The 27,328-nt window shown below is 42.7% G+C and overlaps 1 protein-coding gene and 1 long non-coding RNA gene across 8 annotated transcripts in view; one reads left to right on the top strand and one right to left on the bottom strand.

The window, feature by feature from the left end:
• Positions 1-27,328, bottom strand: part of KCTD15 (potassium channel tetramerization domain containing 15) — a 43,212-nt gene that overhangs the window by 8,788 nt on the left and 7,096 nt on the right. For 4 of the 5 annotated variants that reach the window (XM_015874043.3, XM_015874045.2, XM_015874044.2 and 1 more), the window contains 3 exons: positions 27,153-27,328; positions 7,335-7,479; positions 704-1,009 (listed from right to left, as the gene is read on the bottom strand). In XM_015874043.3, coding sequence (XP_015729529.1) covers positions 704-1,009; positions 7,335-7,479; positions 27,153-27,328 — 627 coding nt within the window. Of the gene's footprint in view, positions 1-703; positions 1,010-7,334; positions 7,480-16,915; positions 17,057-27,152 lie in introns of those variants that run through there. The other variant, XM_085551838.1, reaches the window with a different exon arrangement.
• LOC146760563 (uncharacterized) lies at positions 1,007-27,158 on the top strand. Of its 3 annotated transcripts, XR_014947787.1 has the most exons (6): positions 1,007-2,815; positions 3,358-3,452; positions 4,253-4,327; positions 15,237-15,337; positions 15,555-15,667; positions 19,332-27,158. It is a non-coding gene; the product is annotated as an uncharacterized LOC146760563 (long non-coding RNA). The 3 variants fall into 3 exon arrangements; XR_014947786.1 differs by having other exon boundaries at positions 15,237-15,667; XR_014947788.1 differs by lacking the exons at positions 1,007-2,815; positions 3,358-3,452; positions 4,253-4,327; positions 15,237-15,337; positions 15,555-15,667 and adding an exon at positions 16,993-17,124.

The following is a 27,328-nucleotide window of genomic DNA, read 5'->3' as shown; positions in this document are numbered from 1 at the left end:
GCTGGTGATGCCTTGTGAAATGGCATTTCTTGCCCAGAAGGCTGCTGCCCAGCCACAAACCACGTATTTATTTCCACTACCACCCACCTATCTGTCCAGTTATCTTCTTTTGTTTCATATGTTTAATTTTAAACCTAATGTCAAAACTCTGAGCATAAAATGAAATACATTTTGTTTAAAATACTCTGGGCGATTTTTATAGAACATCCTTTTGAAAAAAAAAAAGTGCAGAGATCAATTTTTTTAAGTCCATCCCGCAGGCGCCATCATTTAATTATGAGTGAGACATAAATTATGCATTTACACATTGTTGCATTTTCTATAAAATGGTGTGGAGATTTTTTTTTTGTAGTTTTTGGAACTCTCTCTTTCTTCCTGAGGGCACTTTGGGGGGAAAAAAAACCTGCTGCAGGGTATACATTGATGAAAAAATTAGCATTTATCAGTATAACACCATTCTGAGACCAGCATGGCACTAACATACACAAAATCTAAATCTATTTTTCTGCTTAGACTTAGGAAAACCTGAAAGACTGTGATCTCACCAGGCAGAAAATGTCTCCTTGCAGTATAAGCACTAAAGGTAATTGGGCAGAAGCAAATAATTTGCATATAATTGAACAAGAAATAATAAAAAAAAAAAAAAAGAAAAAAAAAGAAAAAAGGCATCTAGATGAGCCAGCACTAAAAGGCCGTTCGTTACCTGCACTGAGTTCAACCGGCAGTATCCGTTCAAAGGAAACCTAATAACGTGGGTAGGGTCTTGGTTCCAGCCTGCGTTTACAGAGTTGCACATGACGTCCCCCGTCTCAGGGAAGATCTCTTCTATCAAAGCTTTCTCCCCACTCAGTGCAATTCTTTCCCCCAGATCTGGAGTCACTCTTACAACCAAGCAGTCACAAGGCTGGAAATGTTTCCTTTGTTCTTTCTCTTGTTTCCATCGCTCAAGTTCCTTAATCATTGGCTGCAGCTGGTAATACTTTGCTTCTTCATATAAAAGATTAAAGTCCTGAGAGGAAAAAAAAAAAAAGAGAGAGAAACTAGTAATGCTTATAGTTCTCTTTTAAAAATGAGCATTGTTCCTGTTTGACCTACTTAAGCTTATGTATTGTCAGCAAGAGTGCAAAGGCAACAGGTCAGATTTCCCATATTTTGTCATCTTTACATCTACACAGAAAACCACAGTGTGTTAGTGCTGAGTTTATTTGAGCTGACCATGAAGTTCCCATTGCACTGAAATTCTTTCATTTATTATCCCACAAGCTCAATGCAAGGCTTTACTTTTGGCTTAAGAAATCAGAATAACTGGTTGCAATACATAAAGACTACTGACTAAAGAGAAGCTGTCTTGAGCCCTGTTCTTAACTCTTGACCTTGGATATTCCCTTCTGATCTTACGACAGAAGATCTCGGATTGTGCTGTCATCCCTCACATATGTGTTACAAGATAGAGATGGCAGTTCAGCTTCTCACTTCTCACCTGGTTTTGCCACATTTGAAATGAAGTTGTAGAAGCTGAGCTGCTCCCTGCATGATTATTCAAGCATACTTTGGAACCCAGCAAATTACGCTGCTGTAGTGACCACTCAGGAGCTGAGAGCTCAGCTGTGTTTACTCCAACTACTTGAAAGAAAGTGTTCTTTTCAGCCAGCTGTCCATAACCCAACAGGGACATTCAGGCAACTCACATTCCCGATTTGATACAATTCCCAGTCAATTGATTGAGATGTCATCTGCATATGCTCATTAATAACTTTTCATCAGATTTTGAACGGATCTTCCTATCTCAGCTTGAATGCATGGGAATATGGTGAAAAGGGTGACAGCAGCACCATCAGACCCAGCCAGAGCTGAGCAGGGCTGGTTTGCTCACATTGCCCTACTGCCTCCTTATGCTTCCAGAAGGGAAGAGGAGCAACAAAGGCACGGGACCAGTTCCTCCCTGAGGACCTGCTCCTTGCTTCCTCTGCCCATTTTCAGATGGAAGTGCAGGTACAGCGTGTGACTCTTTTGGAGCATGCTGCACGTCATCACCTGGGCATAAAGGCTACTTGTCCACCACAGTAAGAGAAGGGAATGAAAAATCATGAATGAAACTACGGGAATCATTTAGACTGGAAAGAAAGAAGTGACAAGAAATTATCGGGAAATGGGCACCAAAATTGCATAAGGAAATAACTGCAACCCTACCACAGAACTCAAAGAAGATAATAAAAAACCATTGAAGGTACAGTGCAAAAAGGTGCAGCTTCTCATAGCATCATGGAATTAACCTGTAAAACCTGCTGCTGCAAGGAACTACTGCTGAACCAAAGCAGACAGCTGTGCTGGAATTTGGCACCACAGAACCACTACCAGTAGTGGTGAGGTGCTTCTTCACCTCAGGACTGCCTTCAGATGGAGATACATGAATATTAACAGCGACATGAGCAAGGTTATTGTGTTACAGAAGGGACATCTGATCCTTTGCATCTCTTTGATGTCTGTTAGGGCTGGGACAATATGCACAACACTAATGGAGAAAAAGGGACTGGAGAAGGTGCAGAGAGAAGAGTGATAGGAGCGAATGTGAGGAAATGAGGGCAACAAACACTTGAGAAGGATCCAGAAGATGAAAAGCAACAGGAAGATTAAAGACGAAATGCTTTAGGAAGCTGTACATAAGCTGGAGGTAGCATCCGGCCAGCCAAAGAGCTGCCACCACCTGGTGTCAGGTAGGAGCGTGCCAGCCCCAGTGCGTCATCCCCTGCAGTGCTGGCCCAGGAGTCAATCAGGGCTGAAGACAACTGGTGTCTTTCCTACACATCAATGGAAGGTATTTTTTCCCCCCCCAGATCAGCATGCTTTGCTGAGACATCACTGCTTTTCTCTCCCCACCTGTGAAGCTATCTGCTTACTGCATGTGGGATCAGTTCAAATCTATAGGGATTAGTGGTTTAAATTAAAAACAAAATACAACTCCTACTTTCTGAAATCTTCATGCAGGACACCAGAAGAAAACAGTCCCCCATGCACCTGTTTGTTACAGAGGTGTGTCAAATGTTTGCTCTGAATCTGTTGTCCCCATACAGCCATGCTATGGAGTTAGCAGGAGCACGGAGTGCTCACAAGTCAATGGAAAGTTTTCCACTGTTTTCAGTAAGTTGCACAAATCTGGTTTTGCAATTTGTGTTCATGGCTACTATAAAATAATGTTGTTTGTTAGGGCAATGAATTGACTGTGTGCTAGTAGAACACAATATTAAAAGCAATAAGAGGTGGTATAGCCTTGTAAAAATCAGTCCATTTTTGAAAGCAAACAGAGGTATGGCACTCCTAAGACTCAACACACTGCTAATGCACTCTCTTCTCATGCAGGTTTTATAACCCAGCCAGAGACGTGTGCAGCTGTGACTGGACCAGCAGGGATGCTCAGCTCTGTGCTGCCTTCGCAGCACACTCAGGATGCTCAGGTAACACTGACTTTCCACCCTCACACTGTAGATGTAAAATCATATCCTGATGATTTGCAAATGTTTAACACAAAATATCAAGTACAAGAATTTAACCACAAGGGACCCCTGCCAAGGAGGTGCCACAGGAGCTGCGAGAAAAATTTCTCCATGCTGTTTGTTTGGATAAGTTACTGAAGGCAGATGCAAACACGAATCTTCTCAGACCTACCCAAAGAAGGCACATTTCACTGTAAAAGGAACAGGAGTAGCTACAGGGTGTGAACTGCCTAGTGCATTGGCAAGGTGTGCTCTGTTTCATTGAAACCCAGCCTTGGAGCAGCTTGGTGTGGCTTCTGTTCCAGGTGTATGATGATAAATACATACATGTACTGTACCCTCTCTCTCTCATGGAGGCTCCAGTGCTGGCATTAGCAGTTTTGCTGGGCATCTGGCAGCATCTCAGGGTAGATATCGAGTGGGATCCAGGAGCTCCTTGTCCTGCAGGACAAGGTCTCCTATCCCAGAGTCCCTGTTAGCAATGGTGGGGCTACTGTGAACCCTCAAAAGCCTTCAACTTCTTGTGACAGCAGTAGGAATTAGTGGGCAGGTTCTGTGCTGTCACCCAGAAAAGGGAGCAGGCAGCTGGGCTGAAAGATGTCTTGCATGAACCTGGTGCTGTTCTCTCAATAGTAAAGGGTTTATGTACTTGAGTACATAAGACTGACTCCTGAACAGGCTTTCCACCCATTTTTTTCTTGTTATCTTTTGTTTCCACAATCAAACAGTCGTTCTGACTCAATGTTTCTTTTATAATTCAGTGCCATGAAGATCTGACTCCTGAACACGAGAGCAAGTTGCTCACTTCTGCTGCGATGAGTGCACCATTTGCTAAGGTCAGTGTGAATGCACTTAGAAATAGATGTAGGCATACAAATTTTAAGACTGTATAATAAAGCAGATGCCACCTGGCCCTACAGGTAACCTCAGTAAGCCATGTGAAACTCAAATGTCCTCTGCATTTGTGCTCCTCTCCTCCTTGACATCAAATGATGATGTACATACTGCCTGTATCTGTTTTTGTTGGAAGATGTCTAAGCAGGGAATGACAAATAAGTAGGTACAATGGGCAATGTAGTCCTGGTTTTGTATGCAGGGGTATTTTGTGATTGAAGGAGAGAAATACTGATCGTAATTGCCATGGGGAAACACTTCTGATGGGGAATCAAGGCAGATATTGGGGTTCTGGATGAAGGTTAGCTCTGGATGAAGTGCTAGCCACCCACTAGCCCTGCAGTGTGGCAGACCCAGTGTGCAGGCCTAACACTTCACTTGAGGACATGTGTCACTAAGGTGGAATGGCTCCATGCACAGGACTCTGACAAGAGCAGGAGAAAGGAGCTGTAAGCAGCTCCCAGCTACCCGCCATTGCCTTGCTCAGCAGACACCGCAAAGCAGAACCAAGCCAAGAGCTCATGGTAATTTCTCAGCATACTTCATGTGGTTAAAATCCCCCAAGCCCAGGAAAATTATATGAACTATTAGAATGTTGCTTTCAGCAGGGAGACCTGTCAGATTCTAAACACTTTCAAGTTCTGGCTTATTAGTAGTTGGAAGAGTAATTAATATTCACTGTAAACACACCAGTCAGACTTGATAATAAAGAATCACTAGCCTAGGAACACATACCCCACTTTCTCTGCATTTCAGTGTTAACTTAGTCTGAAAACAACGCTTAAACAGCAAACACTGCGAGGTTGGTGCGGTACTAACATTCCAAACTTTGCAAAATAACCATCTGAGCAGCAATTCAAGTTGAAAAGCAACTTGGCTAAACCTTGAGGCTAATAAACTGCTTGATTAAATTAAGGGGTAAAAACTAATAAATATTCAAAACACTTGATAATGCTTTGTTTGACATAAAGAACAGTTAATGCAAGTCTCACTGGAAAAACTGTCAGGTTTTATACCTTAAATAGAGTTTTGCATTTAGAAACACCGAGTGATTCCATTTGCTGCCTTTGATTATTGTCTTCTGTCACTTTAATCATGCTGGTAAAATTACACGATTTCTGTGAAGTCAAATCCGTTTACAATGCAGTTTTAATACAGCTTTGCAATGCATTCTTCTATGCATTTTTATTTAGTTACTCCCTACCTAGCAATACTTTGCTTTGTTCTTGAGCCCTCATTAGCCTGGGGTTTGCTCTAAAGCTCTCTCAGGGAGGAACCAAATAAAGTACAGTTAACCCTATGCAAAGAGATGGTCTGGAACAACGGACTGAGTTGGGCACAGCGCCGGCTCTCCCAGGTCTCTCCCAGCCCTGCCAGCGGCTCTTTGTGCAGGCAAGTCCTTGGCATCCTCTGACACTCCCCTCAAGGCTCTTACTGAATCCTGCTGGTTTTGTTTCACAGCACCTCTGAAATCCATCCTCTTGGCTGCTGGTTGAGGCCATGATCAGGGTGAACTAGATCTCTTCTACACTCCCTTCTCTGTCTCTCTTTTGCCACCAGATTGTCCAAAACACTACCGATAAAGCACCTCTCTGAGGCTGTATCAGTACCATTGCTCTATGCATCCTCTTTAATTGTTCCTTCTTGCACCCCACAGGTCTTTAGCTTCAGTCCTACCCACACATTTGTTCTCATCTCTCTTGTCTTGCATCCGCCCCTGCATGCTCTGCCTCTCCCCACGTCACGGCACCCTGTGCCATGGGCAGCCGCCCTGGCTGCCAGCCGCTCCCACAGCGCCCGGTGCTCAGACAGCCCCGTAGGGCTGGGCCTTCAGTCCTGCCTGGGAATGCCAAAACTTCTGCTTGGCCTTGGCACAGGAGGTGTGCATCCCTATGCTGTGTGTCTGCTCAGTGTCAGCTGTAAGTGATGCTGGTATCGAATACAAGTACACTCATGATTTAAGAAAAAATGTCTGAGGACCAGTTTGCAGCAAGAGGATCAGCTGTATGCCGCAGTAACTATACATTTAGTATGACTCAGGAAGGCCTGACTAAATTACCTTGCCTACCCAGTCCAACATGAAAAATGAAATCTTACTACCGAGCAAAGGAACTTTCCTTTCTAGTAACACTCAGTGTCCTCTAAGTCTGAGCGGGTCCCCATTAGCATCCCAATTTATTCATCATTTCATCCTGGACTAAGCTCTTTTGTTGAATCTTGTCATCTAGTTTGGATAGTTTTGTCTTCTAATTTTCATACATAAGGATGACAGTGTTGCAAGTTTCGTAAGCACAAAGCCAAATAAACAACACTAGGAGGAGAGGGTTTCAACAATCAGGATTTACAAAGCAATTTGCTGTCATTATTTCATAGAAAACATGTATTATTGCTCCTTAAAAGTCCCTCAATAAATTCTATTTCCCACGAATATTCTGACATTCATACATTGTGTAAAAGAGCACTTACTGAAATCAAAGTATCTGAACTGGATATATCTAGCAGAAGTCCTCATGGATTTGTTTAAGGGTGTTTCTTTTTCATACCAACAAGAAAAAGATTTATACCATCTAATTACTCTAAGTATCAAATTTAAAACATTTCTACCAGATTCTGAACATTAAACCTTGGTGAGTGCTAGTTGCTGGTGTTGATTCTTAATTGTTGTTATACTCCAATAAGTAAGCTAAAAATGTGAGAAAATACAATTAGTTTAGAAAAACTGATTTAGCTGTAAGCTTCATCGTTTAACTTTTTATGGTATCCATGACAACCATTGGTCCATTTATTAAATAATAGCATCCCTAGCGTAATACACAAGTACTAAAAATCCTAACAATAAACAGCAACATTTAGCTAAGTGTGTTTAGGTCAAGCACACAAACCAACCTCCTCCAAAATAAATGACAAAATGGGGGAAAAAAATAGATTGCAGCCTATAGCTTTCCTTACCTTGAAGTCTTCTGGGAGCAGTAGCTTAGATGTCCTTAGGAAGCTTAATATATATCTGAAAATTTCACCATCTCGATCAATGAAATAATGTTGTTTTAAACTGTCCAAGACAATAGGCTCTGTGCCATTAAACAGACGACTTATTCTGAAAAAAAAGAAAAGAAGAAGAAATGGGCAAGAGAGACAAAATCTCATTCCCCCCTCTGGGTGTAAAAAGCATCCACTCAATACAGCTGTATCAATTCAATGTGCATAAGGTAATGCAGTGTCTTCATTTGGTGACAAATGCAAACAAACGTAGGAGGACAGACGCCTTGGATGTGTGCACACACACACGCATGAAGTGCCCGTTGGCAACTGCTCCGAGCATGAAGCTCAAACTGCTCTGAATCAGTGCTGCAATTTAGGCTCAGAGCCCCAGCGAAGGAAGTGCCTATGAAATTCTCAGCCTGTGGCTGGCAGGATAATCTCTGGAAGAACATATTATTGGAGAAGTTATATACCCCTGTTCACGGGTACCATTCATGCAGTGCTGGGATGCCACTCACAGATGGGCTCCTGGATGTGAGCTTTCTCAATAGCTGTGCTGCCATTTCGGCAAACCAGCAGCAGGGTCCATACAGCCCCAGCAGTGCCCTGCATACCGGCTTCTGTTGGGAGAACGCAGCCTGCCAAACCCTTCATGAGCAAAGGCAAGGGGTGAGGCCTGAGAGTACAGGTCCAGCTGGGTAGGTGTAAGCAGAACCAAACACTGCATCTGCTGCACTGTGCAAGTTTTCTCCATGTCCTCCTGATAGTACACTCTGCACAGCACAGGCTGGGTGATTGCTGGGCTACACTTCCTCTTGCCTCTCCTCTCCAAATGTCTGGCTTCTTTCAGAAGGCTTTGTCTTCCCATGAGAAATAACCCAGCTGAATATATGTTCTTGAAAGGAAAATCACAGGAGACAGACAGCAACGACCTATTAAGTAATTGAGTCCATCTCTCTGACAGTGCAGCATTGTTCCCAACTGCATAATGTCTCGTGTTTCAAAGTCAAGTCTTCAGTAACCCTGCCAGTGAGGACTCCACCATTTCCCAGTGAGACTATTCCACAGCCCGCTAGATTTCACTGTCGAGCGCCATCCCTTAGGCTCAGCTGTGCAATCCACCAGTATCCCCCACTGCCACCAGGGAAGGGCTTTTCCCTGCCGCGGAAAGGAGCCCACCCAGCCACTGTGCGAGGCGATGGCCAGCACTGCCAGTGAGCTCAGCAGCTGCAGCCCGGCTGCTCCTGCTCCCCAGCCCCATAGAGAGGGCCTGGGGCATGGCTGGGATGGGGAGTAGCAACCCATGTGCTGGAGGGCAGTGTTGCTCACGGCAGTGCAGATGTTTGCAGCTGCCCCATGCTCAGCATGTTTTGGATTGTGGGGGTCTTTGTGGGTGAAATTTGTTCTCTGCAGCTGCCCCTCTGCCTGGTCTTCCAACTTTCTGAAGTAGTAACAAATATAATTAACATGCTATTAATTTCTAGATGAACTGTGGAGATAACAAGGTAGCGATTCCCTACTGAACTCAGCTAAAAACCCTTCTCCACTCTCACATAAGCTCCAGGTTTTCCTGTCTGCTCTCATTCTCTCACGTCTGTGCTAGCATTCTACTACTCTGAGTTACTTAAAATAATCAAATGCTTCCCTAAACCCTAATCATAATATATTTACTGTCTTTCTCCAACCTCTAACTTTCTAACTGTATCAGAAAAATCCAACTCGCACTGCAGCATTTAATTTATGTAATCCCAAGGTTCAGAAAGCCTCCAGTAATTCATTATTTTCGTTTTCATTGTTATTTGAGGTCTATTTGCTTGAGACAGCTAAATATATTGCTTGGTGCAGAGCTAAATTTCAGCCCAGGAACCAGACAGTTAATTTATTTCCTTAGACATGCACAGAGCCTGGGTGCTGTTCTGGGTTAGCCTGGAAGCCGATAGAGTAACTCAGTGTTTCAGTACAAGACATTCATTATTTGTGTGGCTACCAAAAGTTTTGAGAACTCATCTTTCCCACTTACTCCCTAAACAAGCCGGGTTGTGGCTTAAACCTCCTCCTGCTGCAGCCCGTCTTCTGTGAAGTCTGCAAAAGCAAAGCAATGGCTGTTGTTCAGCTCCTTGGTGCATATGGGGGAAGGTTTGCCAACAAAGAAAGGATGCAGGGAAGACAGGATACGAAATGCTAATGGGCTGCTCTTTAATGTAGTGAAGCTTTTTTTTTTTTTTTTTGTAATGAAAACAAAACATGAATTTTGAGGCCTTTGTAGAGTGCCTTGAGCTGTATTTCTTCACCAGCAAAATTACTGCTGGGGAAAGAAACTTGCAGAGTGTTGAAAGACTTAACTGCCACCCCAAAAACACAGTGATGAATAGTTTGAGGATTTATTTGACATTTTAGGGGTCTGCTGTGTTCCAAGAACAAGCTTCACTGCAGCCTTCTGTAATGCTGCGTGTGGAAAGTGCTCCTGCTTCTCCTGCCTCATCAGCACAAGCTGTACCTGCAAAAAGTCTATCAGAAAACGCAGTGCAAATGACAGCTTCCAGAAGAAGCTTTGGTGCACTGGCTTTACTTCTGATAAGCAAAGCTGTGGAAGCACAGTGACTAACAGCTCTGCTACCAGGCTGCACAGCTCTCAGGCTGCACAGCACACACTACTGTGTGCAGATGTGGGAACTTGCTGCAGCTCTCAGATTTAGCAGAGGGTTGTTAGGGTACTATGGTTAGGGTACTATGGTTAGGCTGTGGTTGCACTTGATGATCTTTAAGGTCTTTTTCAACCTGAGTAATTCTATGATTCTATGATTGGAGAGTGGTCACTCCAAAATGTTTGCTTTTATGAGCAGCCCTGGTGCCTAATACTGTAAAACATCATTTTCTGGAGGAGCCATTTGCTTATAGCACATGGGAATGATGCTCCCAGTGATGTATGCAAAGTAGAAGGCAGAGAAAAACAGAGGCAAGGCAAAAAGAGCTGGGTGAGATGGGTGAGTCTCAGCAGTGAATGTTTCTTCAGTACTCCCACCTTTTAAGAGATTGTTCACTTTTGTATTTAAAAATGCTTTAAACGTTTTTTCTCCCTATATTTCATTTACAGACAGCAGCCAAAGCCAGGCTCAAGCAAAACAGTTCCAATGTGCATGTTTCCCCACTGCTTTCTCCTTCCTGGTCAGGTCTGGCTGTGCACTGCACCCTTCCCAGCCATGTGCTTCTCTCACAACTGTTCCAGCCTCCCTCTCCCCCAGTCCCACTCCATGTGTGCCCACCCAGCCCCTCGCAGGGTTCCAGCTCCCAGCCCTGCAGAGCTGGGTGAGGAGTGCAATGGTGCCCAGCCTGCAGCTGGATGCTTCTAACCCCTCTTCCCAACATCCAGAACACATCCTGTTGTTCCTATTTTTGCAGCTTCTTTGTGCTTCAGTTGTTTCTGCTAAAGGCTCTTTTACATTTTCAATAATATTTAGAGAAAATGCCAGGGGGCAAGCTTCTAGCTTTGTACCCATTGCACTATGATATTAAAATCTCCCTTTTTATTAGATCAAAAACAAGCAGCGCAGCCAGCCAACCCACAAGGACAAGAGTGCCAGTAAATTCTTTCCTGAGTTCCTTGGACAGTAAGGAAGCTGTGTGAGCACCTACAGACACACACTGCCACCCGCACCCCTGACAACACTCACCAGGACCATGCAGCCAGAGCACAGTTGGGGAGGGTGCATGGGGGCACCAAGTCCATAATGCACTACAGCCACACATAACCTCATTCACAGACTCACCCAAATCCATCAGAGAGCTGCCAGGGCTTTTTGCTCTCTGAAGCACCCCACCTTCTCAAAATTGCTGCCCAGCCCAGTGCAGCACAGCTGGGCTTTGAGCATCACCCAGATGGAAGTTAATTGCATTTTGGGATGGGTAAGTGTTTGGAAGCGGGGGTGCTTTCTCCTCTTGGGCCAGATTAGCCATTTTCTTGCTAGCTCCCTTCTTGAACAGAAAACTGAAGTTCTTTCCAAATAGATCTGATCCTGGGGGCCTTAAGAGGAACACCAAGTACAGGAGGACCTGCAGGAAAATGAAGCCAAGTATTCACTGAGCCTCCACTGCTGCACCTCGCTCCCCCAACCAGCACAGACACAACACGTGAGTGACAGCCTTTATCACAACATCGCAGTAAAAGTATTAATTTAAGTAATTAAGTGATTAATATTTAACCATTCCACGATATTTTTGTCATTCATAATTCAGTTGTTTGCGTATATTAAAAATTTATTCTGTAGACACTTTTTCTGCCCAATGTCATATCAGCAGGGAGTGCACATTATAGAGGACTGTCATTAAACGTGACTCTCTTCTGATTTTATGGAAAGAGCAAGAAAGAAAAGAGGAATCCTTGCTGGGGAGCCCCTCCAGCATGTGGGGCTGTGCACGGCTTGCTTCCTGCTCCATCCCTGCTCTGTCCCTGCTCCCTTCTGCTCCTGCTGACACACGGTTGGGCTGCTGGAGCTCTGCAGAAGGGATGGCAATAGAAGGGACAGGGAGAACACGGGCACGGACTGTCCCCTGCCTCCTGCTCCAATGGCAGCCAGGAGGGAGGGATGGTAGAGAAGTCAAGCTGGGACTCTGTTTTTAGCACCAACAAGGTATCAAATAGTACAGTATCTTAGTGTAGGGATGCGTAGGGTAAAACAGTGTAATGGGCTTATCCACCTCTAATTCCTGAAAACCTTGCATGCCTGCCTTCTAACATTGGCCCTGGAATACCAGAGGAGTTACTTGAGCCATATGCTCACTTTGCAGCACTTTTGAAGGATATAACGCTTGTTAACTGGGAGCTGGATGAACTGCAGGATCTATTACCTAGATCTAATACTTCATATTTTGTTGTTCAGGCTTGACTATCTGCTTTTGTAATAGGTCAGAGTTAGTGTATATAGTACCAACATGTATTTTTAGAAGTCAATAATCCAAAAGGAACATTATCATCTGCCATGCAGAATCATTCTTACAAAGTTCTGGGAGATTTTTTGCACTTTCAACTAAAAAGCAGAATTATTATGTTATAGATTCTGTCTCTAAAACAAAGGTAAGGAAAATGATGTTTTCAGTTCTATGTTACTATCAGCTGAAGCAACAGGCAGTAAAATCCACTGAAGTATAAATGAGCTGTTATTTCTGAAATACCACACAGCATCCATAGTGATAAGGTCGAGATGTCGCATGTCGTTCTCTCTGCTTGTTGCTAACAATCTGTCTCCACACTCCGGACACTTTCACAGGTATCTACTTGATGAACAGTTCCATGGAAATATATTTGAATTTTTATATTACATAAATTTCCTTTTTTTTTTTTTTTTTTAATTTGTAGAGTTGGTGTTGCCTATAATATAAAATAGCATTGGAAACACTAATCCTGGTACAGAAATACTCTTGTTATCAAAAGTCTGGCATTGCTCAGTGTGGCTGAGTGTCCCGTCAGCTCCTTGTGGAGGAACAGGAGGGAGCAGTCACACAGAGCAAGCAGAGCAGTGGCCAAGGAGATCTGGACTCCAAGTGCTTTCATTTCCATGTGTTTCATTTCCACGAAGTTTATTACAGTATTAACCCATAGCCCTTCACCTTGTTGGGAGCCTGGAATTAGGCCCATCAGCACTGGCCGCTCATCCCAAATTTATCAGCAGCGTGTTCATTTCCTGAGGGCCTGCTGCTGCCACCCATCTCCCATAAACAGTTCTTGAGTAAAGCACTGCTTAGCCATGAGTAATGGTGGCAGAATCCAGCCCTAAGTCAGGCTAATGATTTTATTTTGCCTTATTAAACTAGCATTTGTATATTTTAGTGTGTTATTTTAACAGCTATAAAAAGACTTCACTAAACAAACAGTTTCTAGTATGTTAATTGCTATATTACGAATTCTTTCATTCTGCTCAGCATATAACCACATTTATAAGCTGGATAAGTAGAGACACATACAGACAGAACGGCACTCATCCTACCTACACATCATAATTCTGCCACATTCATTTCAGTTGTCAGTTGTGAAATGCATTTGCTGTGCTTAACAAGAAAAAATGTAACTTTCAAATACAGGTAGAATTTGCATTTCTCTGTAAAACTTCCCTGTGTGCTACTGACACTGCTCTGCTGGTCTTTTTAATCTTTTGTAACAGAGAACGTGAGACACAGCCTTCCATTAAACATACCATTTGCATTTATTCCCTACAGCCTCCGCTGTGCACCATTCTGTTGGTCACACCCAGGAGAATGTCTGCCTTATTGGTGCAGGCTGTGAGGTTCTGCTGCAACTGGAACTCGGCCCATCCTCAACACTCCTGAGCCCTCGGCACAAAGCTCCCTGGGACATGGGCAGAAGCCACTAATTCAGTTCAGAATGATGCAGGTGCCACAAAAACCAGTGTACCAAAGTGGGTGCTATCACTGGGCTGGCTGGTGCTAATAGCAGTGCAGCCTCACACATTGCTGCGGTCAGGCAGGCTGGCTCTGCTGGCCTGGGCCTCACAGGCAGCAATGGCTGGGGGTGAGCATGAGGGGCACAGTCTGGCTGACTGCATCATTCTAACAGAAGCATCCAAATGATATTACAATATGATACAAACCCTTGAAACACAAAATTCATTGCAGGTAGGAGCTAAGCATTTTCTTTTTCACTGAAATATGCCAAAGCCCACAGGAGGGTTTGCACATGAGTAACTGCACAGGAGTTCATACGTTGTAGGTAATATCTGTGCATTGGGAATTCATCTCACTTTAAACTGTGGACTAGCATTTGAGTTAAATAAGTATGTTAGCTAAGTTAAGCAAGTGCATTAGCTTGATTTCCTTCCAGTACGATCACTTTTTCCAGTATGAAGTTCTGGTTACTTTTCCTCTTCTGTCTTTCAGTTCATTTTAACTGAATTTCTATCCAAATGATTAGTGAAGATTAAAATTACTAATACAAATTTATATCACTACAAGTATCCTATGTGAATTATAACATTGTTGCCGCTGCTCTTATCTGAGCCCTGTGAGAGTTCTTGGCCTTTCATGTTTTCTCAGTAGAGAATTTACAGTAAATTTTGTCCATGAAAATCAGTGCAGGAACTAAAATTCTTTGATTTCAAACAAACTCCCAAACTGCATCTTAATGCTCTCTAGTTTCCCAAAGGTCCCAATCCTGCAAGAACTGCATTTCAGTTCAGACTGTGGGAGTTGTGGGCACTCAACAGAATTAAGTTAATACCTGAGAAGATGCACAATTCAAATAAAACATTCTTGCCTGTACAAGCCTTTTCTTGCTATTCCTTTAAACACCCCTAAGTTATAGTACTATGAGGGACCTGACGAATAAAGGGTTGCATGTCACACCTCTCCCTTCTTACTTGCTGTAACTTCAAGTGGAAGCTAACCACACATTTTTACAAATATTTTCAGATCTGAGTATGTCTGGACATTGCTGCCACTAACACCAACCAGGAGGTTGGCAAACATGCAAATACTGGTTTTATTTTAATGTAAATGGCCTAAATCCTTGCTCATTGAAGTCAACAGAGAAACTACCAGTGGATCTCAGTGAGGGCAGGAAAAAATTCCACATGTAACTCAATCACCTTCCAGGGTGCAAGTCTGGCCATCCTCATCCTTTGCATGTGTGGGTGCTGTGAAACCATCACATTTCAGCCTACAGTGGGAGTAAGAAGAGCAGGCACTCATGGTCTGCACCACCTTTATAAAACGCAAATAGTGACAGTTAACACACTTTGGTACCCGCTGCTCATACAAACAGCTAGAATATTTCATCTGTCCAAGCCATGTCCCTGCACTTCTGAGCACAAACATATGAAAGCTGAGCAGTCTTTTTTCTATGATTGTTTTCTTTCTTTCCAGGCCAGCAGAAGAAAGTCACTAGGCATGGTCCTCCAGGAGCTCCACTGCCTGCCTCCACTACAGCAGGATGCTCTCCACTGACATGGACAAGAATGATACCAGTGAGTCTGGGTATGGATAAATTAACTTTCTGCTTACAACTCAGGCCATGTGGTAATACTGGCAGTAGGCTGGCATGCCAATTTGTGAAATGGGTAACTCTTCTCTCTCTGAGAATTATAATATGGAAAAAACAGCTTATCTTACATTCATCCTGTATTTGGTCTTCCTACACCCATCTTTTTGTCCTTTGGTGAATAAGCTATGCTGATTTTGCAGTGCCCCAACACTACACTGCTGAATACCTCGTGCAGTTCACACCATTGCTCTGGCACAAAGACACCAGGGGCAGTTACCGGCACGCCCAAGGCTACAGCTGTTTGCAATTCTCTGTAAGTAAGTGATTTGGAAGTTGTACCCAGTTTTCTCTATCCGTGTTTTTGTTGTCACACTTAAAACAATGTGTGAGTTATGCTCCTGTTTATTTTTGCATTTAATTACACTGTATTTTATACAGTTTATTTTACAGAGTGTATTTTTCCTGGCTCGCTTAGAGAAACTGAGCATGTCAATAATGATTTGTTAACATGATTTCGAAGGGAAAACAACCGACAAAGACCTTACATCTGCATGTTGCAAGTTGGAAGACTTGGCTAACAGTTTTTTTACTGGTATGTCTGAGGAGTTGGCAGGTGAAAGGCAGAACCAGAGTGAAATTTCCAGTAAGATTTTTTGTTACAACAGCAGAGAAAGAGCAGGTAAAGAGAAACACTGATGCACTAATATGTCAAGTGGGAGAACCAGGCTCCACAGCCACATTCTGGAAGAAAAGAGTGGGGAGCCTTATTGCAAAGAGGGAATTGGCACCCCAAAGGGAGACGACAATCAATATACCTGCTGCACAGAGGATGCTTTGGGCTTCAGCTTGGGGAAAACTTGACAATAATAAGAAAACTGTTAACTGTTGGATTATGATGAGGTGCAGAAAGTTGAACCTGGCTTTTTTATGTGACTGAGAGAGATTGATTCTTAAACACAATACTATGGTCATGGGTTTGATTCTGGTCCCAGTGAAGTCAAGGCCAAAACATTTTCTTACTTAACTGAAAACAGAAGTCAGCCCCCACTTTAACCCTCACATCTGCAAACAGAATTTAACTGAATGTGAACAGAAGAGGAAATGTTCAGAGCTGGCAACAAATCCATCTTTTTAATTGGGGGGGGGGGGGGAAAGCCATCACTGAATTTATTCCTCTTTCAAAAGCAGTGTTAAGTACTTCTGGCCCATGTTCAGTTGTCATTCCCTCCCAGACAACCCCAACACAAGTGGAGGACCAAGCTTCTTTCTATTGTCATCTACTGATTCCCATGGAGTTCAACTAGCCAAGTTTGTCCATGAAATTATATATAAGTTTTGCAATGGCAGAATTTAGGCAGTGGTCTCCCAGAAGGCATACCACGTTCCCTAAATGCCAAATCTGCAGCCTCTGATGTAATCATACCCATACAAGTCATTGGCATAACACCATCAGCACAGTATGACACCAGTGTTAAAAGAAGAGTCCCTGTTTTTCATTGTCTGCTTTCTCAAGAGAGAGATTTGCTGCTGCAAAAGCTTCTACCAGATCTAAACAGATTACCTGCAGCACTGGTAGCATCTGCTCTCCATTAGGACAGAGGCGTAACGGGAGCCTGCCCTTTGGACTGGGATTCCTTCAGCGTTTCAGCTTTACGGTGAAAATCTCAGTTTCCAGTGCTTGCCAACTGATCCTTTCTGAGTCTGACCAAGAGTAACGTTGCAAGTGCTGCATAATAGCTTCCCAGCATCCACGTGCAGGATTCCTTTCAGGTATTGCTTTTTGTGGTCCTCAGCAGATAAAAAAGGAATTTTAGCCTTTGAACTCATACCATACTACAGTAGAGTGAAATCAATACAGTACATATGAACACTGGAATACCTCTGCTTAGCCTGCTTGTCTGGTGCCCAGCTCTGACAGGCAGGCAGTCATCACAGGGATTGTATCAATGAGGAATGCAATAAGTGCACGCATGCTAAGCTAAAAGCCAGCCCTCCTAGCACAGATTCAAGCGAGAGCAAATCAGGTGAAAACAACAACAACAAAAGAAAACAAAATACAAAATCTCTTAAAATGTTTGCCTGCAAATTATTTTTAAGTACCAGAAGATAAAATGCATGCTAATCACAGCAGATGAGTTGGAAGAGTAGGTAACTTGGTGGATAGAACATGGAGATATGAGTTTATAATTCTGGAGCTCATTTCCAGCTCTGCAGCTTCTCCCAGCTGCAAAATCAGGTTAGGAGTGCCACCATCCTGGGTAATGCTGTATCAGTGAAGTTATACCAGGGATGAGAGTGGCAATACTTACCCATTTCTCACTCAGCAGATTTAATGTCAGTATTGCACAATGGAGCAAGCTGATGTGCTGCAAGGACTAAGCACATTAATCTATTTGTTACATTCATGTAACAAAGAAACTTGGCAAAATTGATGTAGCTAGCAGCAGTTTAGGGCACAACCTGTGTTAGCTATAGCCTAGCATGTTCCACATCACACACACATCACTGTGTGCTTTCATATGTCTTCTATTTAAATATGCACTTTGTTCTAAAAGACTTTATTAGCCCATGAATAGATTAATTCTATTTTCAGTTATACAGGTACAAATTTTGAGTATTTCCTTCAAAGCCAGTGAAGTCATCTTTTATTGAAGGTCAACTGACCAAGAAAGGCACGTGCACATACCTGTAAGGGCAGGACTCTTCTGTGCTCACCTGACTATTGATTTTACACCTTCAGGTGTCTTTGACAACTGTCTACACATCAATATACATTCCTGATGTCACTCCACAGTAGTGAACAGAGTTACACCAGGGATTATTTGGGGGAGTTTTCTAAAAGAACAGGACTTATTTTGTTTCCATTTAAGCTTACAGTAAAACTCTAATTGACTTCACTGGAAGAGAGATTTGGCCCAATGCACTAATATCCAAACCACCTCCATTTACTTCAGTGATAGTAGGCAATGAATTAATAAGGTCCAATGTATTTTTAAATCTTAGATTTCATAAATGATCACAAGCATGTAGGTCACAATATATACACAGAACGACACCTACAACAACCACCAGTGGGATCATTAAAATAATTAAATTAGGCCTAAAGACAAATTCATTTCATAACATGTTCCTTACAAAACAGATACCCCTTGCTTCATAATCTAGGGACTCTTTTTTATAAACTTCCTAAGTAGTTCATGAAATATCCCCCTAAGGAGACCAGGTCTACTTGCCATTGCAGAGTCATTATAAAGCAAAAGTTTATAAATCACAAGACAAACACCGGTGATGTGTACTCAAAGACCAAATATGAAGAGGTAACACTTCTTTTGCTTTGCTGCTGCAGTGGTTTGCTGTGACCTCAGGACATAATTTCCAACACAAAGTTACTGAATCCGCATCTTAACGTAACTCCTCTCCATGTGTTGTGTCTACTGGGTGCACAGCATACAAAAAAATAGATCAATAAAGGGGATTCCCCCTTTGTTTTAAGTGTAAAGCTGCTACAACTGTGAAACTGGGTGAAGGTGCAGTATTTTGCACCATGTTCATCAGCAGGAAAACAGCCTCCACTAGCAGCACATAAAAGGAGGAGACAGGTTGCTTCCATAGCATCCTATGGGAGCAGTTTCTCAAACCATGCTGCTAATGCTGATGCTTTTCATGTTTCATGTTAGTGCCCTGAAAATGACTGCTGAAAAATACTTAAATTGTGCTGCTGGCACTGAAGTGCCCTGGCAGGTGAGAGGTGAGTGGTAAGCAAAAGAAGGAATTAAAGAAATGACAAAGGACTTAACCAACTAACCTCAGAAACTGCTATAAATACAGAGTGCTAAAGCAAGAAAATGTTGAATTACTTGTCTCCCTATCTTCTGGGTTCTATGTGTGAGTTTTAATAAACCAGACTGATTTTTAACTCATTGCAAACAAGGAGGGGAATTACTAATGGGCTAAACTCAGCCCAGTTATTGTTGCAGGAGAACAGAGAAGAGCAGAAAATGAGGCAAGGCCATCTGAGTTTGCAGCAAAGGTATTGGCAAGACAGCACAGCAGCCCCGACCTGCTCTCAAAGGCCACAAGTGACATCTGTCTGGCCACAGCCAGGATGGATAGACTGCACAGAGAACACCTCCTCTCTCTTCCCTTTTGACTAGCCAAGTCAAAGGTAATATCAAGATCAGGAACATGGAATTTTCTCAACTGCAGGCTTTTTGAGCAGCCTGTGCTGGGCTTAGCAACACAGCCATAATTTTATTTCTGTAAGGCAGATGAGTGTGGTTTGTTATCTTCTCCTCTTTAATAGTAGCTCAATCCACCCCTTTCTAGGTGCTGTAATACCTATTCGTGCCTAGAACTCCACACAACTCAGGCTGTAATATATAAATGTATACATAGAAATAATAATTTCAGAAAAAGTGTTCATCAGAGACTAGCTGTGTAACATTCCCTCATACATTTAATCAAATATTCCAGGTAAACATACTAATAATTCATTCATTGACAGGTCCCAATCTCTGCACCCAATTACAGTAAGATTTGTGCTCCCAAAGGATAAGCTCTGCTTCCCTCTCCAGAGCCTGCGGGCAGTCCCTGGGCAGCAGCTGTGCTGGGCAAGGCAGCATTTATGAAGTCCAGTAAGGAGTAAACACCTTTATCACAGCAGACAGCTCAGCTCTGTTGTGGCTCCCTACATGCCAGTTAGTCAGAGATCCTGGAGAGATGGACACAGACAGGTCTGAAGAATCAGTTTCCATACAAATTCCTTTGCTCCCATCTCTCACAGTAATTGGACTGAAAAGTTGCATTACAGGGCTTGTTCTCCTTTACCACCAAAACCATCACCACTGCTTAAGTACAGCAGCATCCTTAGTTAACACAGGGAAATGTGTTTTTGTGTATTATTTCCATGATCTCTGCTCAGCTTCTCAAAGCAGACACTGATTCTAGGATTTTTCCCTCTAATGGAAGGTAGAGACAGGGTACCTGTGTCATTATCCCCAGCTGTAATTACTTCCCTGTTGCAGTTTATTCCATGGAGACCACACCCAGTGTAACTCCTTCATCCAGGCAATGCCCTGCTCCTCCCAGGCCTGACTTTGATGAGGTAGCTGCTGCAGCAGCTCCATCCAACCCAGCCAGGAGAATGAAGGGTTTTCCACCTCTGCCTGCTATACTCTGTCCTGTATGCTACTCAGGAGTTGTGCTGGCTGGGTCCTGGAAGCAGCTCCCATCCTGCCCCTCACTTCTTACACTTCCTAGGGAGCTGCATGGACTTGGGTGGCTGCAGCCACTCTGCACCCTTACAAAACAGCAACGTTTTGCTGTGCAAGCACAGAATGCCTGGATCATTTTCCATTATTTGATTCAGCAGTCTGGAAATAAAGAGGTCTTTGCCAGTTCCAGCTCCCACTCAGGTAAGCACAGCACCCACAGGTTTAGATGCAGACCTGGGGGAAGGGAGGGTGGGATACAGAAAGGATCTTTTTAAGGATTTTTTTCCATTAACTGTTCTGTTGGTCAAAATTCCCTTGGAAACCAAAGACTTGCCCAGTCATCAACCAAATGAGAAAAACTCTCAAGATTTATCTGTTAATTACAGGTGTATTAAATGTAACAGAAAATGATTTTAATCTCCATGAAAATTCTTATGTTAATTCAGAAAACGCTTTATGTGTAACTGAAATGTCTGCTTTTCTATTTCTTTCCTTGCTATCTTCTGCAGCAGCGCTGGGGGACCCCTGGCAGGCTCGCCCCTCTAATGCCAGTGCACCACAACCAGCACGCTCATGCCATCCCTATGCTCTGCAGCTCTGAGCATCAGTAGCACAGGAAAACAATCCTGCCTCTTCAGGTGTTTTCCTTTAAAGTCCACGTATGTTTCAAGTTCACAATATCTATTAAAATTAATGAGCTTTGTGCTGCAGCTCAATGCAGGTGTGTTTTGTAGAGCTTTGCCTGAATTTGGGCTGTAGGCACCAATTCAGAAACTTTGCCTTTTGGGTAACAGACCATGCTTTGCAGCCTGCTTATGCCTGAGCCTTGTGCCACCTCACAAATGACCTCACTGGGAAGAGCAGTACCATACTGATGGTGTAATGTGCACACACTGTACTAAAAGAGCATCACTAAGCAGGTCTGCAGAGATAGTGAAGAGGGTCAACATGCCGTTACACACTCCAGGTGAGTGAGCTGTGGTCAGTGTGGTACGGAATTGGAACTGAGAGGTTTTGGAAATGCCCAGGTTAGTACTGATGCTAACAATTACACAGGGCCAAAAGAGAGTGAGTGGACCCAGGAGAGCTGGCAGTTTTCTGCTCCAAATTGCAACACTGACCTCAAATGTGCTGTGTTTTAGAGGCCACAGTCAGTCTCTGGTTATGAACAAATTAGGTCTTAACTTCCTGGCCAAAGCAGAGCATTTGCTTAAGAACTGACTTACACCCTTCTGCCAGTATGTGGTGAGTGACAGGATCTGATAATTGGCATTGTTTTCTTGTAATAGCATCAAGACTCTACAGATCTGATGAGGAATTAGCAAGTCAATGGTGATAACACTGGATTGATCTTACGTGCTTTTACACGTGCTAAGTCTGGAGAATTACATACACTGAACACGTTTGAATTAAGAATTTCCCTGCTCTCTTCCAAGAAGAGGAGGAAGTTCTTAGCTATAAAGGGTGAAGTGGAAAATCTGTCTTGAAGATCTCAGTATTGGATGTGTTTGAGTTAATCTGCATCTGGCTATAGGGTGTCAGCAGTCATGGTCTGGCAGGGACAACAGGTGAGTCTTGAAACCTGGAGAAGCACCTTGTCCTGGAAGTCATTCCAGCCTGGTGAATGAGAGTTTGCTTTGACAAGAAAAAGCCTGAATCTTTAGGAAGCTCTTTTGTAAATTCCTTCCAAAAGATCATGGGTTCAGAGGAAGATAAGGCAAAGAAAATGGGAAAATTCTACTATGCCTCATAAAAGCTACAGTTGTATCATTGCTTTCTGAAACAGTTTTAAAAAAAACACACCCGTGCTGGTTTTCTCTGGAGGGCAGAGCCTCCAGAGAAGTGGGTGATGAAGTCAAGGTGCCTGAAGGTCAGGGCATGCACTGTTAGCAGTGCCTTGGGCCACAGAGCCAACAAGATTTGCTTTCCTAAAGAGGTAAGAAAACTTTTAAAAAGGTGGGTGTTTTCGGTTAACCACATGGAGTAAAGGCTGAGGGCAGACTGGTCCAGTTTGGCAGGTCCCAACCACCTTGTGCTGCCAGGTGGTGTTGGGGAAGCTCCCCCGGGTCTGTGTGATCACGTGGCTCCCACCAGGGAACTTCTGCTTCAATTACAATGATGTCTGCTCACTTCTCGCATGTGACCAGCAATCCTGGAAGTGACACCTCCTATAACTTCCTTTCAAACAAAATAACATACTAATCTTTAACAGAGGGTTAGACGACAAATACTAATTAACCAAGAATGTACAACTCACTAGGAGCTCACAGCAATTCTCTGAGATAAATGTTAAACGGGGCTGTAAAAAGAACAAGCTTCTAATGAAAAAAATCTCATTCTGCTTTCTAACAACTTCAAAATCATATCAGAATGTTCAGTGAAATGGCAAAGTGTGGGCTTTGGAATAGGGGGATTTGGAACTTTTTGTTCTTTTCCACTCAAAGTTGATATCTGTCACTGAACTCAGTGGGAGTAAGACAGGATGATTAGGCAGCATCTTTGGGTAGACCACTCTGCACATTAAGAGCTTGGATTTCTGGTTGTCTTTTATTTTTGTTTTTTAAAAGCTATCACATTCCCTTGAATAAATACAATTTACAGCTCACTTTATGGATGTGCTAGTTTTTGAAGCCTTTATAATCTGTCATATAAATCCACACTCAAGTGTCAGTGTGTGAAGGGGTTGCTTTTAGAGGTTCTGAGGGTGAAAACAGTAATGGAATTTCTAGAGGAAATGCTCTCGAAGTTGTATAATTTGTCTGTTCAGTTGGTTACTTTAGAAATAAGATACTGATGGTAAGACTATTCAACAGAAGTTGTTTGGTATTTTTTGTTCCTTTGCCTTTACATTATCTGTAGCTCATAACTGTCAGAATTGGTAGTTTTGGTGAAAAGCTTACTAAAAATAAGTTATAGAAAGTAATCCTTAGGTGCAGATAAGTCAGTGTCAGCCCCTGTGAATCCCCCTAAACTTGTTAACTTGAATGGCCATCTCAGGTATTCAAGAATAGCAGCTTCAACTAGCTATAAGAAGAGGGATTAATCCTACTACTTCTGAGATCACCTCTGTGACTATTATGCTGTCTTTATGTTGTTTCTGCTCACAGTATCTTTTGCTTGTTTCTTTTTACCCCTTGTCTTTCCCTCTCCAAAAATCCAGCTTACTTATTTATAAGGTGTTTCATTTTAAAAGCCAACTGGGAAGACTTGTAGGAGTAAAGACTAAGGTGAGCACATCTAGCTTTGAAACTGTCCCTGACAGTGGCTGTTTAACCCTTCCCTTTTGCCCCAACAGTTGTGTGCTGCTCCAGTGTTCTCTTCTTTAGAGAAGTTACATAGCCCATGACAATTTACTGGAAAGAGGGTGTCTACCACCTTTAATGCCTAATCTGGCACCCTTTGCTTATGCAAATCTAATCAATGGACAAATTCTCTCCTATCAGCAGCTGCACTAGTACGAACAACATCAAAGACTTCATCATAGTTGCTCCAAAAGAACTCTGGGATCACTGACATGCAAAATTAGTTCTCCAACTTTACATCGCCAGCTACTCCCTCACGTGAGTAAGACTCCAGAATCAGGTCCTTTGTTTCCATGAATAAGGGCTAACCACATAAATTGGGATCAGAAAAGCAAAGCAAGTAAGTGGGCTGAGCACAGTCAATCCTAACAAATTGCAATAAGAAATGTATCACGCTGCCTGCTGTCAGGTGTAATTTATGTCATACCAGAGGGGTGACTGGAGAGCAGGTATAGGCAGGAACTGGTCATACCTATACTTGCTCCTGCTGGGCCTGATCTGGCAAGCTGCTGAGAGCTCTTCCCTCCCACTGAAATCAACACAAACTGAGTTCATTTAGGACCTAACAGGATTGGGCCTCCTTCAGATACTATTGAAAGATAAACACGATTCAATGATTTTTTTCCATTTCCCATTAGCAAGTGATGTCTCTGTGTACAATCACATTTATATACATGTCCTTATACATGTGCATGTGCTGTATACATTACAAGCTAACAGCCTATTTGGGATTTTGGAACACAGAAAAAGAAATAGAGGTTGTAACATGAACAGGAAGGTTATTCCCACAGCTTTCACTTTTAGTGAGTGCAAATTATATTTTATGTGACACAAGCTTAGATTTAGCAAATCATTTCAGCATATGCTTACATTTTTCCCTGAAACAGAAGCTAGAAATTTGTTTAATTTCTTGGATTTGAAGCTTATGAACTCATGCTCAAACCAAGAGTTTAATATGCTGTCCAAAATAATCCAGGAAACTCTGCATGTGGATGAGTATGGCTATGCCTCTATATGTGGCCATGCACATCATCATGTGAGCATAATTTAACAGTGCTCTGGCATTCTTTCCAGATGTCTCACCCAGAAAAGCCATCTCCTTCTTCTTGCATCTGCAAGAGATGCCTCTCTCATCCAGAGCACTGCGATGGCAGTCTGTGCCTTGTGGAAGAATCACACAGAGGCAGTGAAGCACTATCAGGAGCTCCCATCGTCCCCACTGAAATAACTGCAGGTTTTATTTTTATGTAACTGGGAATGAGAGTAGGACAGGCTCAATGGGGGGTAACCAACCAAGTCTACAGAGCACTGCTGCAAAAAGCCAAAATATGAAGAAGAAAAAAGCCCACAACAACTGAGATCTGATTTGAAACTTAAAGTGAACCCTCCATCCATAACATATGTGGCAAGCCAATCTACATAGGTGGTGGTAAGGGGTTATGTTTTGCTATAAAAATATACATGGTTAATAATGAATCCTTCTGATTTTCAGATCTAGCTCTTTAAGCTCCTACTCCTGCAAGAACTGAAGTTTGAGCAGCTGAAAAAGCATTCAAGCCTTATGGGATAATACTGCAATGCAAACAACGTACAGTACACAACAAAACATCTGGCAACACAAGAGCTCTGGTCAGTCACAGTTTTGTATTTTTAACTTAAATAGAACTACAGAACCCTAAGGAATATACTTCTGGTATTTTAGCAAAGGGGGAAAAGATTTTATATCACTACCCTGTTCTCTTTATATAAAATACGTGAATTTCTGTATATTCTCCCAAAAGTTACATAACTGAAGTGCTTATTAAGCAAGTCTGATATGGGGCATATTTTAAAAATAGTGTCAGCAGTGATATTTTAAAATGTGGAAACAGATGTGCTATTCCATCACAACTACTGAATCTTCTTTGTGTTTTTATACTATGAAGCATTTGTCTCCTTCTCTGTTAGAAATCTCTCCCCACTGAACAGACTTCTCTATGATTAAAGTACCACACAAACATTAAACAGCAACTGTTCTGAAAAAAAATGATATGGTTTCAGTCTAACCATAAGATAGAATTTTAGTAATTGTTTTTTTCCCATAAATGATGCAGCAACTATCTCTCCTTGGCATGAGAACGCATCCCTGTGCTTTATGACATCAGAAGCGTACCAAGGTATCTCCATAAATGCCATTCTATGCTAGAGAACCTGCCAAATCTGTGCCAAAAAGCTAGTTCTTTAAAAGGAGAAATCTCCGAATAAATCTACAGCTTTACAGTGGTTGCCAATTAAAAAAAGCCCTTTTTGCAGAAATACTGGCCATGCAGGTAGCAAAATCTCTGATATCTCGCTGGCCTGAGCTCTGGATTACTTTTGAGTCCATAGTGCCTCCTTTAAGCAGTCTGACAGGCACGTTGATACTGCATATCCACACCTTCTGGTGGTTACCTACGAGGCATTTATCCTTCTAAAGCATAAACAGTCAGAATGACAAAAAGATGAATCATTTTAGTGATCAATAACTGTAAATCAAAATCAGGTACTACTGCAATGAAAATATTTTAACCCTGAAAGCAGTGATCTCTTCCACAGTACCATTACAGGTCTGATGCTACCCATGGTGACTTGTACATCTTGGTGGGCAGTACCCCACAGGACTGGGATCTGGGCAAGTAACAAAGAGACAGCGTTACATATACAGTATCTTCATGCCGCCTCAGTTCATAGTTTGATGTATCTGGAGTTAACACACAGTGCTATTCAGTTACCCTAAGCCACACAAACTTGATCCAAAGTGTGGCTGCAAGTGCATGGAGCTGGTATACTGCCTACTGCCCATAGGACATGCCTGCTGCCACAGAGGCACTGAGCTATGCCTGACTTTCAGATTTCTGCTGGCCAACAAAAGCATCTATTGGTCCTAGCATAACTGAGCTGATTCATTCTCTTGAAAGAAGGGGGGAAAAAAAATATTTTTCCTAAATCTGAAAGGAACAGGTAGCCAGGTACAGTTGGAAATAATCAAAGACACCAACAGGTGCTTCACACGTGGCAGTGTAGTGCTGAAGACACTGAGAGAGAAAATGAATAGGCTCTCTAAATAATACATAAATTGTACAGGCATTTTTTTCTATACAACACCAGTGAGGTTAACGTATAAATCGGAAAGTGAATTATTCATAAATGGTGAATATATAATAAATCATATTTCGCACCGAAATATGCCGCACAGGTACGTACATGAGTATTTCCATGCAATGAACAGAATGAGGCAGAGAGCCTGAAAACCCAGAAGTCTTACCTGGAGTCTGGGTACTTGGTCAGGGTAGCCAGGCTGCTGGTGTACATGTGTCCTCCTACATCGATGTGCACAGGAGCGTTCGATTTGGTGAGCTGGGCTGGGAGAGGAATTCCTTGAGCAGCCAGAGGAGAAACTGGGGACCGTGTTAGAGACAGACGGGACATGCTTCTTCCCTC

Source organism: Coturnix japonica, chromosome 6 (assembly GCF_054131305.1).
Source record: "Coturnix japonica strain WE chromosome 6, WE-NBRP24, whole genome shotgun sequence".
NCBI lineage: Eukaryota > Metazoa > Chordata > Aves > Galliformes > Phasianidae > Coturnix > Coturnix japonica.
Note: the sequence above shows the minus strand (reverse complement) of the source record. Positions and strands in the feature narration are given on the sequence as shown.